The sequence below is a fragment of the Mastomys coucha genome, unplaced genomic scaffold (genome assembly GCF_008632895.1).
Source record: "Mastomys coucha isolate ucsf_1 unplaced genomic scaffold, UCSF_Mcou_1 pScaffold6, whole genome shotgun sequence".
Classification (NCBI taxonomy): domain Eukaryota; kingdom Metazoa; phylum Chordata; class Mammalia; order Rodentia; family Muridae; genus Mastomys; species Mastomys coucha.
In genome coordinates this window covers 126,674,283-126,692,460 of record NW_022196912.1, presented here as the reverse complement: position 1 = coordinate 126,692,460, position 18,178 = coordinate 126,674,283, and the positions used below count along the sequence as shown (strand labels likewise).

The 18,178-nt window shown below is 46.3% G+C and overlaps 1 protein-coding gene across 2 annotated transcripts; it reads left to right on the top strand.

Moving 5' to 3' along the window:
* Positions 1 to 4,668: 4,668 nt before the first annotated feature.
* Positions 4,669 to 14,485, top strand: Cdca4 (cell division cycle associated 4). Of its 2 annotated transcripts, none has more exons than XM_031356626.1 (2): positions 4,669 to 4,887; positions 12,455 to 14,485. In XM_031356626.1, exon 2 carries the CDS (start codon positions 12,461 to 12,463, stop codon positions 13,172 to 13,174), a length of 714 nt encoding a protein of 237 aa, XP_031212486.1. In that variant the 5' UTR covers positions 4,669 to 4,887; positions 12,455 to 12,460; the 3' UTR covers positions 13,175 to 14,485. The 2 variants fall into 2 exon arrangements, with proteins under 2 accessions (XP_031212486.1, XP_031212488.1); XM_031356628.1 differs by lacking the exon at positions 4,669 to 4,887 and adding an exon at positions 4,917 to 5,370.
* The last annotated feature ends 3,693 nt before the right edge of the window (positions 14,486 to 18,178 follow it).

The following is an 18,178-nucleotide window of genomic DNA, read 5'->3' as shown; positions in this document are numbered from 1 at the left end:
AGAGAGAGAGAGAGACAGAGACAGAGACAGAGACAGAGACAGAGACAGAGACAGAGACAGAGACAGAAAGAATCAGTTAACCTGCAGAGGAGTTTTGAGCCAGAACAGCTGAGCTGACCAGCCAGCCAGAGTTCAAAAAAGATTAGGAACGGGTGAGCCCCTTTCCCCCTCCTCTTCCTCCTCCTCCTCTTCTTCCTTTCCTCCTCTTCTTCTTCCTTTCCTCCTCTTCTCTTCTTCCTCTTCTCTCTGCTCTGGACTCTTCCAGGTGTCCCTGGATATTTTCTTCCTCTTATCTACAATAAAAACCTTCCACTCCTGGAGCAGCCATTTCAGTGGTTTCTTTACCACATGCCTCGAATTCAGAACCCATTTTTTTGTGGAGAAAAAGGCAAAGGAGAGAAGAGCAGCAGCGGAGGGATAAGACCTTGATAATACAGAGATTGTAACCAGCCTCAAAGAAAGGGATCATGGGCTTGCATGGTTATAAACGCTGTTCTCTGCATTCATCACAGAGCTGGGCCGTCTAGGCTAACTGGGCTTTGGGAGGTTGCAAAAGTAAATTGCCTCTTTTGCTCTCTGAGTCTCCAGTACTCTCATATGAAGTGAAGATCTCTGTTCCTTACACACCACTTTATAATCTCACTTAAAGAAAACAATCTGGGCTAGAGAGATGGTTCTCTGATTAATCCTTTATTAACTAGAGGGTCTGGTTTATTCCCTAGCACCCACATTGTAGCTTACCATCTGTAACTTCAAATGATCCAACACTCTCTTCTGCCCTCTGAGGGCACCAGGTACTTACAGGCATGTAAGCAAAACACTCATACACAAAACAAATTTTTTTAAAAAAATTGAAAATTATTTTAAAATAACTAAAATGAATTAATTAGCTAAATTAAAAAAAAAAGAAACCTTTAGGCTGGATATTGTGGTACACAACTTAATACCAGCACTTGGGCAAGAGGCAGGTATAGCTCTGACAATTCAAAGCCAGCCTAGGCTACATAGCAAGTTCCAGGTGAGTCTAGGGTCAAAGAATGAGACCTTGCCTCACAAACAACGCCACTAACCAGTGAAACAAAACCCTTCCGACAAAAGTAAGTATAGCAAAAATTTTTCAAAATTTTATTTGTATAAGGGTTTTATCTACATGCATATCTGTGTACCACTTTCATCCCTGGTTGTAAGTCATCATGTTGGCACTGGGAATCAAATTTCGATCCTCTGGAAGAACAGCCAGTGGCCTAACTACTGCACCATCTCTTCAGCCCCTGCAAAAACACTGGTGTTGTTGAGACAGGGCCTTATTACATAGTTCTGTCTGGCCTGGAACTCTATACAAACCAGGCTGGCTTTGAATTCACAGAGATCTGCTGGCCTCTGCCTCCTGGGTGCTAGGATTAAAGATACTTCAGGCCTTGCTATTAATCTTTTCGATTATATCCTTTGAACAACACACCTTCAAAACCCATCTGTCTTAGGGTTTCATTGCTGTGAAAAGATACCATGACCAACTCAACTCTTATAAAGGAAACGTTTAATTGGGACTGGCTTACAGTTTCAGGGGTTCAGTCTATTATCATCATGGTGGGAAGCATGGGTGCATGGAGACTTGCTGCTGAAGGTGCTTAGAAGTCTACATCTAGATCTGAAGACAGCTGGGAGACTTGTAATCCCAAGCTGGGCGGAGCTTTCACATAGACGATTCCAAAGCCAACGCCACAGTTACAAACCTCCTTTAAAAAGGCACCTTCTAGGGATACACAGAGAAAATAAACAAACAAAAAAAACAAGGCACCTTCTTCTAATAGTGCCACTCCATGTGGGCCAAGCATTCAAACACAGGAGTCTATGGGGGCCAACCCAATTCAATCTACCACACTACCAAAATTAGTACAGCTGTTAAGATGCTCAGGCAGGACTTTTTTGAACAGCGTGCATGTACACACACACCTCACACACACCTTTTGGGTGTGCACTCCCTCCCCAGAACTCCTGAAACATTACTGCAGTCACATTAAGATCCTGGGCAGAGCTCCTCAGACTTCTGTATGGACATCTGCAAGCACCCTGAGATCCTGCCCTTCCTCTCTAGTCTGCATCCTGGTCAGAGGGAAGCCAGATCTCTCCAGAACCTGGAAATCCTTCTGAGGGCTGGCTGTGGAAAGCTCTTGAAGCCTCAGAGCCTTTCCACCCATGCTCTCTGTGAGTGAGGCCCTACCAAATGCAGAGCCTCCTCTCCTGCCCTATGCCATTTAGGGGTCAGGTCAACTGTGATGGCTATTCCTGGTTATCAACTTCACTACATCTGGAATGAACTACATTCCAGAAGTGGAGGGCACACCTGTGATCCAGATCTTTAGGCTGGAAGACACAGGCTTCTGACCTGGATCTTGACATGGCTGGTGTCTTAGGGTTTTACTGCTGTGAACAGACACCATGACCAAGGCACCTCTTATACGGACATTTAATTGGGGCTGGCTTATAAGTTCAGAGGTTCAATCCATTATCATCAGGGAACATGGCAGCATCTAGGCAGGCATGGTGCAGGCAGAGCTGAGAGTTCTACATCTTCATCTGAAGGCTGATAGTGGAAGACTGACTTCCAGGCAGCTAGGATGACCCAATGACACACCTACTCCAACAGGGCCACACCTTCTGATAGTGCCACTCCTTGGGCCAAGCATATACAAACCACCACAGCATGACACACTCTTTTGATCCAGATTTTGAGGTGTAGCAGCCACAAAAAGCTTAGGCCCTCAAAAGTTAGTACACGATTTTAATACCAGAAGACGAAGGCAAGCATATCTCTGAGTTCAAGGCCAATCAGAACAGAGCAAATTCCAAACCCAAGTGTGGTGGTACACACCTTTAATCTGGGCCACACCTTCTGCTGGTGGACGATTTAAGGAAGTTGGAAGGAGGAAGGCTCACTGGTCTTCACCTGTTTGCACATCTTCACTTGTCAGCACTTCTGTTAGAATCTACTTCAAGATTCTAGCTTACACAGAAAACCAGCTGAAACAACTACGCTCATGGGCTTCCCATTCACAGCTGCCCACTGTTGAGTCAGCTGGACTGTAAACGCTAAGTCATTACAATAAATTCCCTTAATATATAGAGGCATTCCATAAGTTCTATGATTCTAGAGAACCCTGCCTATTACAGTTTCCTCTGGGTTCTTAGCCTTACTAACAAAATAATTTAAAACTGTTTCAGAAAGGTCATGAACAATTTTATTAAACTTAGAGGGAAAAAAAAGACAGGATAAACAAGCTGAAAAACTTGTGACCTCCAAGAGATTAGAAAACTGCCTTTAAGTAGGGCAAGGAGGTCAAAGAAACAGAAAGCACAGAGCCTCAGGGAAACTGCCTTAGGCTTTTAGCCAGGATCAAAAAAGGAGCTGAGGCGGTTCAGCAGGAGTTAGCACCAAGCCTCCCACCTACGATTCCTAGGATCCACAAGTAAAAAGAGCTTAGTCAGGAATCCCACTCCACCCAAGGCTGCGCCTCGTAAGCAGTGACATCACTCACTCAAGGTAATCAGACACAGTCCTAGAGCCCCACTGTGCCCACTGGACAGTGTGAGCAGAGACTAAAGCAATGCTCTGCTCTGCACTCTGATTTGCCCTGCAGCTGGAGAGTCTCCCTCAGGATCCTGACCCTTCCAGATCAGAGTGTTAAGTTAGGTTCAGCTAAGATACCTAGCACAGGTGAGCAGTGTTGGGAGAGGCCTAGGACCATAGTTAGGAATTTAGAGTGTGAATGACCCTCAGCATAATAAAAAATAACTTGTTATACTACTTGTTATACTAACTACAGGTTATGTTCCCCAAGACTCTCAGGGATTAAGAATACTTGCTGTTCTGACAGAGGACCTGCTATGGTTCTCAGCACCCACAATCACTTGTAGGCTCGCACATGATGTACAGTTATACGTGCAGGCAAAACACTGACACACATAAGTAAATCCAAAAGTTATAGTAACTCAAAAGCAAAACCATGTTCAATGCTAGTATCCAGGTCAAAGTCCAGAGGGTGTTCCTTTCCATCAAATAAGTATGTCCAGGAATGGGAATGAGTTAGTGAGCTTAGGAGAGGAACCACAAAGCCACTCTCCAATAGAAGCCCAGGTGCGAAGGAGTTTCCAGTCTTTCCCAGCAAGCGAGCTTGCTCCATGTGTTAATATGGCATCCCTACTGAACGTTCTGCACCCACTCGCCTTCCCCCCAACCAATGCTGTGCGGACTTGGTGTCCTTGTCAAGATCTTGTGCACTACCAGAACCTTATATTTATATCTTTCTCAGTTGGAACTCGAACCAGGACCTGTTCAGGGATGCTACTACCGAGCCTCGTTCAACCCTTCTATGCTTCAAAGAAGGTGTAGACAACGGCCATGCCCAGGACTGGCGCTAACCGCCCCCGAAGGAACTAAGTCCTAAGACCTGTGAGCCAGAAGGGCAAGGATAACTAAGGAGACCTGCGCATTGGTGCGAGGGGGCATGAGCAAGCGCTCCGGAGGCGGGGCCAGGCGCTGGGAGAACCGGGAACTGGGGCGGTAGCCAGGCGCGTGGAACTCTGGGAGCCGAGCGCGCGGAACCCTGGGAACCGAGGGTCGAGCCGTCCACAGACAAGGGATCGGGGGCGGAGCGAGGCGCGGGGAGACCTGGGAGCCGGGGGCGGAGCGGCTCAGCGCGCGAGCCTAACGGCTGAAGCCGAAGCGCGGGAGACGCTACCGGCGAGGCTCCGCCTTGCGTGGGTTTAAACAAAGCTCCGCCCCGCACTCCACCAATCGGCGCTCGTGCGGCAGCGCCATGGCGACCCTTTGTGGGCGCTGACTGATCGCGGCGCCCGACGGACTGGCGGGTCTGCCTTGCGGCGCAGGTAAGTGTGCAGGTGGTTTGCGCCTCCGAGCTTCTGCGGCCTGTGCGGCGTCCGCGCAGAGCACCCCCGGGGCGGTCGCGGCGGCGGGGTCGTCGGGCCTCCTGCGCCGGCCGCCCTTCGGCGCTCACGACGCCACGGCGTGGTGAGTGACACGTACCGAGAGCCGGAGCGGCGGGTCTGAGCTGGCCGTCCCGCCCTCCGCCCACGCTCCCCTGCTTCCGCTCTCTCTTCCTCCTGTGGCCTGTCCTCTCTCCTTTCTCCGCCGTTCCCCCTCCTGTGGTTCACCCCGCGTCGGTCCTCCACCTCACTTTGCGAGCTGGCCGCCGCTTGCTGTCCGTTTCCCTTAAGAGCTGTGCGTGGTCCGCAGTTTTGGGGGGACTGGACTTTACCTGGCTTCTAGCAGCTCCGAGCCCCGACCGTCTGTCTGCTGGCCAGGGACCGATTCCGGGAGGGCTGGGTGGGCTCCGTGCAGCCGCCTGCCTGGTGAGTGTCGGCCTTTCGTTCTTTTCCTTTGCTTTTTGGATTTTAATTCCCTTGAGAAGTGTCTTGTGTTGCCTGCTCTTCCCCTACTGTAGTAGACTCCACTTCCTTCTAAAATGATCATTTATGGCCCAGTAGATACTGCCTGGCATCGGTGGAACTCGACTGGGACCTGGGCTCTGTCTTCGCTAGCCGTCTTAAGGCCAAATGGAACTAGGAAAGGCTCCAGAAACCTTTTTCTAAAGTTTTTCTTCCCTAGGTAGGATCACCAGGGAAGGGACTTCTTCCAGAACTTGAAACAGACGTACAGCACCCGTATATTTTCTCCTGGAGGCCTTTGCATCTTATGTACCAGATGGCAGAGCTGAGCAGCCATTGATTTAAGTGACTCTGGGACGCAAAATTAAGTTTTTCTCATCAGCCTCCTGCATTCAGCCTTATTGTTTTATAGATGAAATTTAAAATGCATTCAGAAATCTCCCCATTTTAGAGGTGCTAGTCTTAAAAGGAGGGAGATCAGGAAGGTTCCTTCAGGTTGTCTCTGGAACCACCTGCAGGCATAGGGAAGCCCTACGTCCTTCCAAGGGTAACTCTAAGGGTTTTTTAGTAACTACTGATACAAAGTCCGGAGCAGACACAGTGGGACAATAAAGTCCATCACAGGGCCATTAAGTTTACTGGCCCCAGCATTTTTCCAACTTGATCCCTCTTCCCCGTCGCTTTTTGAGGAAGTATTTTAATGCAGTTGTGATTTTTTTGTTCTGTTTTTGAGACAGGGTTTCCTGCAGGCCAGGCTGGCCTCAGACTCACAGTGCAGCCAGAAACCACCTTACTCTCCTCTCTGCTTCTCAAGTGTGCCACCATGCCCAGCTTCGAAACCACTAAGCTCTGGTTCTTCTTAAAATCCAACATCCAGATGAATGCTTGCTTGTGGTTACAGTCTAAGCCTGGGTTGTTGTAGGTCTGCTCAGGTAAAACCAAGATTCTAATGGACGGTCAGAGCCCAGGAAGCTGCATTTCCACATGGTCACTGAGGTAGGACGGCTCCAGGATATGATGGTTGTGGAGCCCTAGGCTGTCTCTTTACCTCAGGTTGTTGTAGCATAGTATTCACTCTCACTTCCACCTTACTGTCCCCTGGCCTCTTCTGGCCTCAACACTGTATCTGAGCACCCAAGAGTGCCTGGCTCTTGTCGTTCAGCCAGTGCTTAGGGTGGAGAAAATTGGAGGGCAGGATTGTGGGTTGACTTAGCTTTGTACAGAAGAGATGATAGACATTTACCTAGACTTGGAAAGACCTCTGGCCATCTGGAAATAAGATGTGAGATATGGGACATAATTTATACAGAACTTAGCAGGGAGAATTTCCTGTCATCTTTTATTAGAAGAATTAAGCAACATCAGGTCAGGCACACAGGTGGCCACAAGGAAGCTCTGTCCAGGCCGGTATAAGAACCCCTGTGCAGGCACCACTTAGGGATAGTCAGAACCTGTGCTGGTGATGCAGGTGATCACCCTCAAGCCCCCTCTTTCCTCTTGCTAGTAGCTACTCTGTCACCATCCTGTCCTCTTATGGCTTGTGTTCTAGAGTGACAGATAAGCAAAAGTACATGTCATTTCAGGCTTACTGACATTTCTATTGGTATGTATGTGTATATATACCTTCTGAGACCACAAGAGGACATTGAAGCCAAGGAACTGGAGGGTAGGGAGTTGTAAGCCATCATGTGAGTTCTGGGTACCCAGCCTTTATCATCTGTAAATCATCTCTCCAGCCACCTTGTTTAAAATCTTTAAATGTGAGAACAGTGAACAAGACAGAAGGACAGTGTCTGCCCCTAGCAAGACGGGGAGTGTTTGTTGGTTAAAGCCTTGCTGTGCAAAAGTTGTATATACCCTAAGGACAGAGGAGTGTGTTTAATTTGCAAAGTTAGTAAATCAGGAGTAATAGTTTGATAGCAAATATACATGGTGAGGGCTTATGCTTCTTAGAAAACAGTGTTTTGTTTTTTAATGTGTTTATTGAAGGCCTTCAAAATCTCTTGCCCTGGTACTAATCCAGAAGTTAAAAGCACAGAAATAAAATACCAAGAATAGAAAACAACATTTGTGGCTGGAACCACATGGTGCTGGCTATAGACTGCCTGGTGTGCTTGTGCATGAGTGTAGGCACTCATCACAAGTGATGACCCGCTTGTTATTTGACGTTAGACAGGACTTGCTGTGGATGCAGCGCAAGTGAACACTAGTGCTGAGGAAGAAGGAAAGGCTAGGAAAAAGGAATCTAGAGGATTTCTCTGAGTGCTTTGAATTTGTAGAGTTGTTCCACCCCCACCCCCACCCCCCCATTTATGTTTCTCTGTAACAGCCCTGGAACTTACTTTGTAGACCAGGCTGTCCTTGGACTCAAAGAAATCTGCTTGCCTCTGGCTCCTAATTGCTGGGACTAAAGGTGTGTACCTGGCTTTGTGGAACACTTTTGTTTTGTAATTTTTGGTTCTCTTCCAGATTGTTTTTTGAGCTGTGGAAATAACCAGTCAAACAAGTGAGAACAGGGGGAGGCTGTATATTTAACAGGGCTTCTGTGGCCAGTTCTCACCATTATTTAGTAGCCTTGAGGAGAGCTTTCCAGTAGGGTGCCTGTGTTGGGCTAACTAGATGATGAGCATCTCCTATGAGTAACAAACCAATTTACGAAACTTGCAGAAGTAAAACAGTTTTAATTTTATGATTGGGCAGAAACATATCAGCCAGCAAAAATAGCTTCCCAGTTTGGCACAAAAATGTTTTTTAAAGTTCTTGGTGGGGGCTGGTGAAATGGCTCAGCGGGTAAGAGCACCGACTGCTCTTCAGGTCATGAGTTCAAATCCCAGCAACCACATGGTGGCTCACAACCACCCGTAATAAGTTCTGACACCCTCTTCTGGTGCGTCTAAAGACAGCTACAGTATACTTACATATAATAAATAAACCTTTAAAAAAAAGTTCTTGGTGAAAAATTCTGCCTTTCAATTTTCTGAGACAGGAATCTCACTATGTATGTATTCTTGGCGGGCCTGGACCAGGCTACCCTTGAACTGATAGAGATCCACATGCCTCTAGTGTTGAGATTTAGAGTTACACCACCACACCCTAAGGTTCTGTCCTCTTCACACCTGTCTAGCATGACCTCCTCACTGGATTTCCCATGCTATTGGTTCAGAACACAGGGCCTCATCTAATGGATATCCTGGGGCTCCAGATTCCCTCTTTCTCTTGTGGACTCAGTCACATAGCAGACTTCAACTTTCCAGCTTTAGGATGAACTAAGAGGGCCTAGAGAAGCAGGAAACACATAGACAACTACACAGGAAACACAGGGAAGCTAGGTGCCTCCTACTTGTCTGATTCACCAGTGAGCTCTAAATAAACATCACTCTTAAATTAGACCGTAATTTATTTCTTACATTCTGTGGTTGGCTGTAGTAGGTATTTGCCTCTTTGGTTAGTTCTGAGATGGCACCAGAGATGCTGTTAGCTTTTCTTATCCTTGTTGTAGGGCATTTGCTGGGCAGTTACTGCTTAGTGTCTGGAGAGCCTGCTGTTCTCCAGGCTGTTCAGGTCATGGGTCAGAGTTGTTTCCTCTGCTCCAGCCAACATTTGTATGTTCTCTTGTAAGACTACATGCTCTTGGGTGCTTCTGGGCTTTCTTTTTAGGCACAAGAACTTGGGGTGTAGAGGAATTTTAATCTAGCAACATGGCTGCTCTGACAAGGGATCACATCCAAAGACCTTCTACTTCTAGATCTCTAGGTGATCCAGTCTAGGAATTCAGACACTCCCTAGATTACAGTAAATTCTAGCTAGAATAGACAAGCCCTTAGGACACACCCTTAATCCCTAACAATGAAGATAACGTTACTTTGTAGAAGGAAGCGGCTGTGTTTGAAAGTGTTGTCTAATTGAGGGGCAAACAAAGTGATGAATCAGAGAAAGATCTGACAGAGTGAATTGAGTCAGAGATAGGAGTCACCCAATTCACATGAGATCAGCACAGGAAAGAGGCTACTTGAGAGCAGTGAGAGGGGTGTGGTATGTGTAGCTTTATTGAGGCAGGTTGCAGAGAGAACAATCTAGACACAGGTAAAGACAGAAGGAGCCAGAAGATAGAAGAAATTGGCAAAGTTAGTATGAGGTCAAGCCGAGCAATTCAGTTAGAAGCCAAGAGAAGCCGGATTGAATCAGTCAACTTGGAAGATTAGATTGTATGGAGGCTAGCCGCTTCCAGTACTAGGCCTACGGGTAGTTAGAACAGAGAAAGAAATGCTTTGTTCTCAGACCAAGCCATCTATTTGAGGGGTGATGACAGGATGTTAGTGTAGCCCAGGCTGGCCTTTAATGCCAGTGATCTTGACTTTTGAATACAGGGTTCTTAAGTATGTGTTAATGATTTCGGTGTACTTTGAGCCATCTCCAGATGCCTGTTTATCTTTTTGTTTTTTTTTGTCTTATGACCCCCAGTTTAATCAGGATTGCTTTCGCTAACATGGGCAGGAGTTATTGGGCAAGGGCAACTTAACCTTTGGTGACTACACCATCAAAGATAATTACTCTGTCCCCCGGCTACCTTTTGTGTATACCACTCTCATTCCTGAAAGAATTATAATGGGGTTCCATCTTGTGCACATAACCACAGTGCAATGATTTCATATGTGTAGCAACTAATCATGTCCAGACAACATTTCACAAAACTGATCCTCTGGCTCTATGATTCTTTTCGGCTAGCTTCCAGGATAATTCTGGGCCTTGGAGCCAGGAGTATTGATACAGATGTCTCATTTAGGGATAGGCACTCCCTAGTTCTTTATTCTTGGTATTTTGGCCATTTATGGGTCTGCATTATCCACCTACCTTTTAATGAAGAAAATAAGCTTACCACCGAAGTATAAATAATATCTCAAAAGGGGCCAGAAAATTGGCAGTAAGAGAATATTTCATGAGGCCAGGGCCAGTGTCTCAACAGGTTAAATGCTTGCCACACAAAGTGAGGGTCAGAGTTCATAACTTTAGTGCCTATGTAAGTGCCAAGCAGGTATGAAGGCCCAACTCTAACCCCAGAGCTTAGGTATGAATAGTGGATGCCTGGGGCAAGCTAGTTCTGAACTCACCTGAGACTCTGCCTCAATAAAGTGTAGAGCAATTGAGGAAGATACCAGAAATCAGCCTCTGGCCCCCAAGCACAAACACACACACATACATAGTGCACAACACACAAAGCACCTGAACTGCTTCTGCTAAGGATATTCAAGGTTCTGTTTTTTGAACCAGAGTCTTACCAGGAAACTAGTAAATTCTGGCTTCCCTGGACCAGGCCAGCCTCTGTTTCCTAGGTGCTGGGAGTATAAAGCATGTGCCTGTGGCAGGCAAATTCATTGTAAACTTTTATTGGATTTGGAGCTAGAGTGGTTTGGTGGTTAACACTGCTCCTCTTCCGGGGGACCTAGTGTCTTCCGAGCACCCACATGCCGACTCATAGCCACGCGTAACTTCATGGTATCTGGTAGCCTATTTTGGCTTCCAAGCACTGTATACATATGGTGCAGACAGACATGCAGGCAAAATATGTACACATAAAATCTTTAAAAATAGATAAACTTAGTTTGTATTTGAACACTTGGTCCCTAGCTGATGGTGCTGCCTGAGAGGTGGTGGAGCCTTTAAGGTGTGAGGCCGTGCTGAAAGTAAAACTGGAGGCAGACTTTGAAGTTTTATTTATACCTTGGCCCTACTTTCTCTCTGCTTCCTGTGTGCAGATGACACGTGATCACCCTGCTTCCTGACTACCAGCTTGGCCTTACCCTTCCACTGCCTGTTTTTTCCTGTCGATGAAATGAAAGTGTATCCCTTCTTCAACTGCAAGTCCAAACTAAGTTGCTTATTGTCAGGTAGTCTATCATAGCAACAGAAAAATAACTAATATGAGTTACAGAAATTTCTTTTTTGGTGGTGGTAGTAGGTGTGTTTGAAAGATCTGTTGTTTAACAGGCTGTTCTCTTGAAATCCTTCTGCATTCATCTTCAGAGTGGTGGAATTAGACATGTGTGTCACTAAGTAATGAAAATTAGATTTTTTTTTATTTTTAAAAAACTAGTTACATATTTAAAGCCACTTTAGGCTTACATTTCTTGCCACTCCTCTCTCATTTCGGTTGGTGTGGGATATGTTGGGAACTGAGGACTATGAGGCCATACTTGTACAGGCATGTTCTATTACCTGAGATCTCCTGCCCCCACCCCTGGCCAGCTGGTGCCTTGTCTTGCCATTGCATGAGTATAAGGAGAACAGAATTGCCTGGGCTGTGGCCTCTGGAGACTGGCTTTTCTCTGGCCCATAATTCCAGTGGGAGTCCTGGGAATTTCAACTGGATTATTTCCAGTTTTGGGCAACTGTAAGAGTACTTACAAGTTTTTACATGAATCTTAGCTTTCTTTTCATTGGAACAAATACACTAAAGGTCACATAATTATGTAAAGATCTGTGACTTTGAAAGAAGAAAAAGTAGCTATAAAGAAATCCTAAGGCTTATGTATTTAGGAGATTCTGTTAAGAACAACTTGGTATTTAATTTCAAATGTATTTAAAGTAAAAATGAGTAGGAGGGACTAGAGAGATGGCTCAGCAGCTGAAAGATCTTGTCACACAAGGATAAAGACCAGAGTTCCTGTCCCAGTACCTGGATTTTTGTTCTCTTTAAAATACATCTTACAGCCAGGTGTAGTGGTGTCATCTTTTAATCTGAGCTCTGAAGAGGCTGAGGCAGGAGGCTCACAAGCTCATTGCAGCCTCTGTTACATAGCAAGATATTGTCTCAAAGCAGCACCACCATATTTCTCATTTGTGTTCATTTATCTGTTGATGAAAGTTATGCTACAACTGAGCTTTGTTGTCTGTGACAGTGACCATCTATGCCTGAGGCAACCTCTCAGATAGTGTTGTGTCTCGGGCACTTCTCAGTGTTGTTACCTCTTTAGCTGTCAAACTGTCCTGGGTACTGTCAGCAGGAAGCTGAGGAATGTTAGCTAAATGGTGTCTTTCTTGGTTCCCACAGGACAGGATGTTTGCTAGAGGGCTGAAGAGGAAATATGGTGACCAGGAAGAAGGAGTAGAGGGTTTTGGCACTGTCCCTTCCTATAGCCTACAGCGACAGTCACTCCTGGACATGTCCCTTGTCAAGCTCCAGCTCTGTCACATGCTAGTGGAACCCAATCTCTGCCGCTCAGTCCTCATCGCCAACACAGTCCGGCAGATCCAGGAGGAAATGAGCCAGGATGGCATGTGGCATGGGCTGGCACCCCAGAATGTAGAACGGGCACCAACTGACCGCCTAGTGTCCACAGAGATCCTGTGTCGTACGGTGAGGGGAGCTGAGGAAGAGCACTCCACTTCTGAACTGGAAGATGGTCCCTTGCAAAACTCAGTTTCCGAGCTTCCCGTAGTTGGCTCAGCACAGGGGCAAAGGAACCCTCAGAGCAGCCTCTGGGAGATGGACAACCCACAAGAAAATCGGGGAAGCTTTCAGAAGTCACTGGACCAGATATTTGAGACCCTGGAGAACAAAAACTCCAGTTCAGTGGAGGAACTCTTCTCAGATGTGGACAGCTCCTACTATGACCTGGACACAGTGCTAACAGGAATGATGAGTGGGACCAAGTCCAGTCTCTGCAATGGCCTGGAGAGCTTTGCGGCAGCTGCTCCTCCTCCCAGTTCCACCTGCAAGCCTGACCTGGCTGAGCTGGACCATGTGGTAGAGATTCTGGTGGAGACCTGAGAGGACGCCCCAGTGGGCCAAGGACAAGGCCACCACTCCCCATGGAGCTCACATGTGCTGTGACCCAGAGACAGACAAGCACTTGTCCTAAGAGGGGCTCTGACTCTTCAGCAAGGGTCTCCATCTCTGTCTATGAAAATATCCAGGACCGATATTCCTCTGCAAGGATTGCAACCCTGGTGCTGCTGCCTCAGGCTAGTTCCCTGGGGAGGACAGAATAGATGCCATCTCAAGGGACTGGGCTCTCTGAAGGCTTGTGGGTCCTGAGCTCATTATCCTGTTTCTGTGACGTTGGAATCACTGTGGAGGATGGTGTGCCACATCTATGTCAATTTTAAATTAGATAGGTGAACTTTCTAAAACTAAGTTTTATATGTTTTGGGCAATATTTTGTCTTAAGATATATTTTTTAAACTTTTTATACTTTAGATTTTTTTCAGCTATTTTCTTAAAAGTATATTTTTTCTACAAACATCCTCTGCTGCTACATTAGAAACATTGATAACCTAAATACGATTGGTGTGTGTCATTTTTAAAGTTTAAATAGAAAACTTTTTTGTTAATGAGTCTCTACACTCCCAAGGCGACTGTAAATGTAGCCTGCCAGGTGTTTACTTGAGAGGCTCCATTATGGTCTACATTCTAGTAGAGAGCTTGAAATGAGAACCATGCACAGCTCTACTGCCCCCCTCACTGGGTCTGCTCTGCAAGAGCTGGCTTCCTAGGCTTTCATGTGCTGGATGGTTTTATTTATGCCTATTTATATGTAAATGCCGCTGTAGGCTAAGGTCTTATGTCTGGAAATCACCACACCAGTTCTTCAGAGACTGCTGTGAGGCAGTGCCTTATGCAGGTCTTGTTCTTGGCCATCATTGTCTGGTTCCCAGCCCAGCATGTGTGACGAGGACATGACATCCCAATTACATCCAACACTGCATGCTCTTTTACATGGAGACCACTGGCTCCCAGTCATGTGTGTGCTTAGAAAGGATGTGGAGTCTCACCATGTGCTCAGTGGGAAATACCTGTGCTTGCTTGCTTTTAAAATGGTGCTTGAACATTTTAAGGTTAAAAACAATCTGACTCCATTTAATTTATCCCAGGTGTCCCCTATGCTGTCTGTCTGCTTGGATCTCAAGGCCTTGATACCTGATCGCATGTCAGACTCCACCCCCATGTATGCTTTTTGTTTCTCTTGTGCTTTTTTTGGTCTTCCCCACCTGAGCCTAAGAGGTTTTATTTTGTATGTGTGTATGACTATTCTTCAATATCAACAATGTAAACCTCTCTTTATTAAAAGTATCCAGCAAATGGAATGTGTTGGGAGTCTTTTTCCATCTTAATCCTTCAAGTGAGCTTGCTCTATCCTATGTGCTTTCAGCATTTTATATGCTTTGTAATGTAAATGAACTTCTGTGGTAAATGGGTAAGGGGATTATTTTCCTGACCTCATGGCCCCCAAGGCAAAATTGTCCCTTACCTTTCAGCCCCTGCTTGCCTTCCCTGGGCCTAAGGGCTCTAGGTAATCTGTGGAAGAGACTGGCTGAGTTCTGGGTCTGTGAACAATGATCCTAAGGATTTCTCCTTTATCAAAGCTAGTTTAAAGTGTTTTACTAATAAGCTTAAAGCAAGATTTTTCTTTTACATTTTATTTATGCATGTGTGGAGGTCAAAGGACAACTTTCACAGTCAGCTTTTCCTCTGAGCCCAGGGATGGAACTCAGGTTCAGCTGAACAATCCTGCTGCTCTAAAGCTGGATTTGCTTGTTTAAAGCATTTCTGCTCCTCCTGGTAAAAGTAAGATCTTTGGAGAATAAGGCATGTCAACTTTTAAGATGCTTCTTTTTAGGAAGTTGCTGGGAGACCCGCTAGTGACCAGCCTTACCAAGGCATTTTAGCCCTGCTGCATTCAATTTTCTGCCTGGATAGTAAATTGGACTTTGGAAGGCTGTGAGCTCCAGCTTGTAGTTGCTGAGTTTCTTGGACATCTCCTGCCGGGTTTAATCATGCATGTGACATTTTTAGGATAGATACAAATTTGGTGACTGGGAGCAGATTTTCCATGTGTTTGCTAATTTTGTTTACAAATGCTTAACAAGGAATGCATTGCAAAAATCCCAGCACTTGAGAAGGAGGATTGCCAAAGATTCATGACTAATCTAGGTTAATACCAAGCAGGGCCTGTGGAAGGAACCATTGGCCAGTATGCTTCTTGAGTTACCATTTGGTCAGTAGCAGACCAAGAACATAGGTGCTCCTGGCAGCCTGCTCTTTGCAGACTGGGCTCAGCCTCTCAGGTCTGACCTGTCCCAGCCTTTCATGCTCATAGGGTACGGTCCTACCCCTCTCATCAAAGTTAAGGGTTGGGGAAGGGAGTAAGTACCATCTTGTTGAACAGTGTAGCCACTGATAGGTGGTCCCAATTGTCGTATAAATAACTTTGTACCCACACTTTTGCATACAACCTAATTAAACTAGGTCACTTTTTTTTTTTTAAAGACATGTAACTAGGAAGATTGGGAAGGAAGGGTTTAGAGGGAGAAGGTATGTATCAAGTACATTAAAGTCCCAAATACATGAACTGCACCTGCTCCCTGCCCTTTGGTTCCTACCTGCTCCCTCTAGACAGTTGACTTGGATGTATTGGCTTAGAGGTTTCTGAAGAGGGCTCTCATGTTGACTCCTGGATGTCTTCCTTGAGGTGAGCAGAACACCGCCAGATTAAAAACACTTGACTCGCTGGTCTACAGAGTGAGTTTCAGGACAGCCAGGGCTACAGCGACCCTGGTTCAAGAGAATACCACTGTTCTGCTGACTCCTGACTTTCTCCATGTATGTTGCCTACTGCTGCTGCCCCTGAGCTGAAGTAAGCCAGCCTAGGAGACAGCCCCCAGAAGTCTGTCTCTTCCAAGGTCCTACCCTGCCCTTTCAGCTTGGCAAAAGACATGAAACAGGACAAGTCACCATGCTGAAGAGGGCAGAAGGTAGGAACAGGAATCCGGGCATGCAGCAGCATCCAAAGCAAAGCCAACAGTCAAGCCTGGAATCTTAAGCCTCCTGCCTCCCATTTGTCCAGAGCCTGGGTGAGGCTGGAGTCCTGGTTCCTGCCTGTGCATCAAATCCCAGTTCTTGTTGAGGAACGGTGTAGGGACGAATGTCCTCCCTGGCCAACCCTGCTGTTGCTGTGGAGGGTGGCAAGGGCAAGGGCTCTGAGGACTTTGTTTCCAGTGCTGTGTTCTTTGGGGGTGCTGCACTCGTTTCAGGCTTGGCTGTCCCAGGCAGGTGCACCCTTGTCTCTCAGTCACGTTTCTCTAGGATGGTCCTGGGCAGCTTCGCCTCTCCTGCAACTGTTAGGAGCTCGAGGGCAGGGTGCATTTCAGAGCAGTTGTTCATTCCTGCTTTAGTAGACAGAAATTGCATACATTTATGGCATATATGATGTTTTCAGGTATCTAGGATAGCTATATGAAGCTGGTGGTGACCAAAGGCATTATTACCTTAAGGGTTATTACTTGAAAAATGAGAACACTTAAAATCTTTTCAGTCATTTCTGAGAACATATGTATATAATTTCTTAAGACAGTTGACTTAAGAGTTTTACTGGTGTGAACAGACACCATGACCAAGGCAACTCTTATAACGACATTTCTTTGGGGCTGGCTTACAGGTTCAGAGGTTCAATTCATTATCATCAAAGCAGGAGCATGGCAGTGTCCAGACAGGCATGGTGCAGGAGGAGCTGAGAGGTCTACATCTTCATCCAGGCAGCTAGGGTGAGGATCTTAAGACCATGCCCACAGTGGCATACTTCCTCCAACAAGGCTACACCTATTACTCGTGCCACTTCCTGGGCCAAGCATAAACTGACCATCACAACAGTGTTTCTCTGCATAGCCCCAATTTTCCTGGAATTTGCTCTGTAGACTTGGCTGTCCTCAAACTCAGCTTCACCTCCCTCTGTCTTCCAGGGCTGGGATTATTGTGGACCACCATGCTCAGCTTCATAATTCAGTGTGAAGCTTCCCCAGGTGTTCAATTTAAGTGTCTTGCTAGACTTCCAGATTGTTGACCTGAGACTGTACCCTTGGCTGACACCCCCATTTCAACTAGGCCCCACTGACTGCCAGCCTCTAAGAATTTCACATTTTAAGACTCCCCTGAAAGAGTCATGTGCTCGTCTCTGCACCTGGCGAGCTCTACTTACCCATTGCAAGACGAACCAGATGACGCCATCCTGGACATTGTAAGCCAGGCTGCAGTACACTTGGTAGAGTTCTTCTACAGACAGATCCCATTCCCTTTATATAAACTCCTAGCAGTAGGAATTCTGGGTCACATGGTAGTTTTTAATTTTGGGAGAGACTATACTGTTTCCCATAATAGTTGTTCTATATCTCTTGGTGGTCTCGCCAGCTCATCTGTATCCCCATAGGAGTCTGGATGCTTGAGTGCATTTCTTTACGGTGACTGAAGACCAGCGCGGTTTTCGTATGCCTGCTGGCCATTGGCATGCTTTGTGAGAAGCATTTTTCCTTGTTTTCTTCTTTCTTCTGGGCACCCTCACTAGCTCACTGCTTCCTATGCGGACAGTAGTGCCTCTGTATCTGCAGCCACGGGGAAGCTGCAGCTTCCTCTTGCCCTGTGCTGGTCAGTGCTGCTCTCTCAAAACAGAGTTAAAGCAGCTTTCCTAAATACCTGGTACCCCCAAACCCAAACCGAATCAAACACCTGCTTCCCAAAAATAAACAGGTTATCCTTTTGTTTTAAGCCTCAAATTATATGCCACCTAGTGGTGGCTGAGTGCAAGGACCAGAAGGATCAATGGCGCTGCCTTTTCCCCTTCTGACAGGAGCAGTTCCAACACTCCATGTGTCCTCCTGTCTAGACTGTTCTCTGGTTCTGGACAACTGGGTCAGTTCAGTCAAAAGTAAACCTGCTATCTCCTGAGCAAGTCAGTCCCACAGGAGCCTCCCCAAGAGCTAATGAATCAACAAAAACACAGGC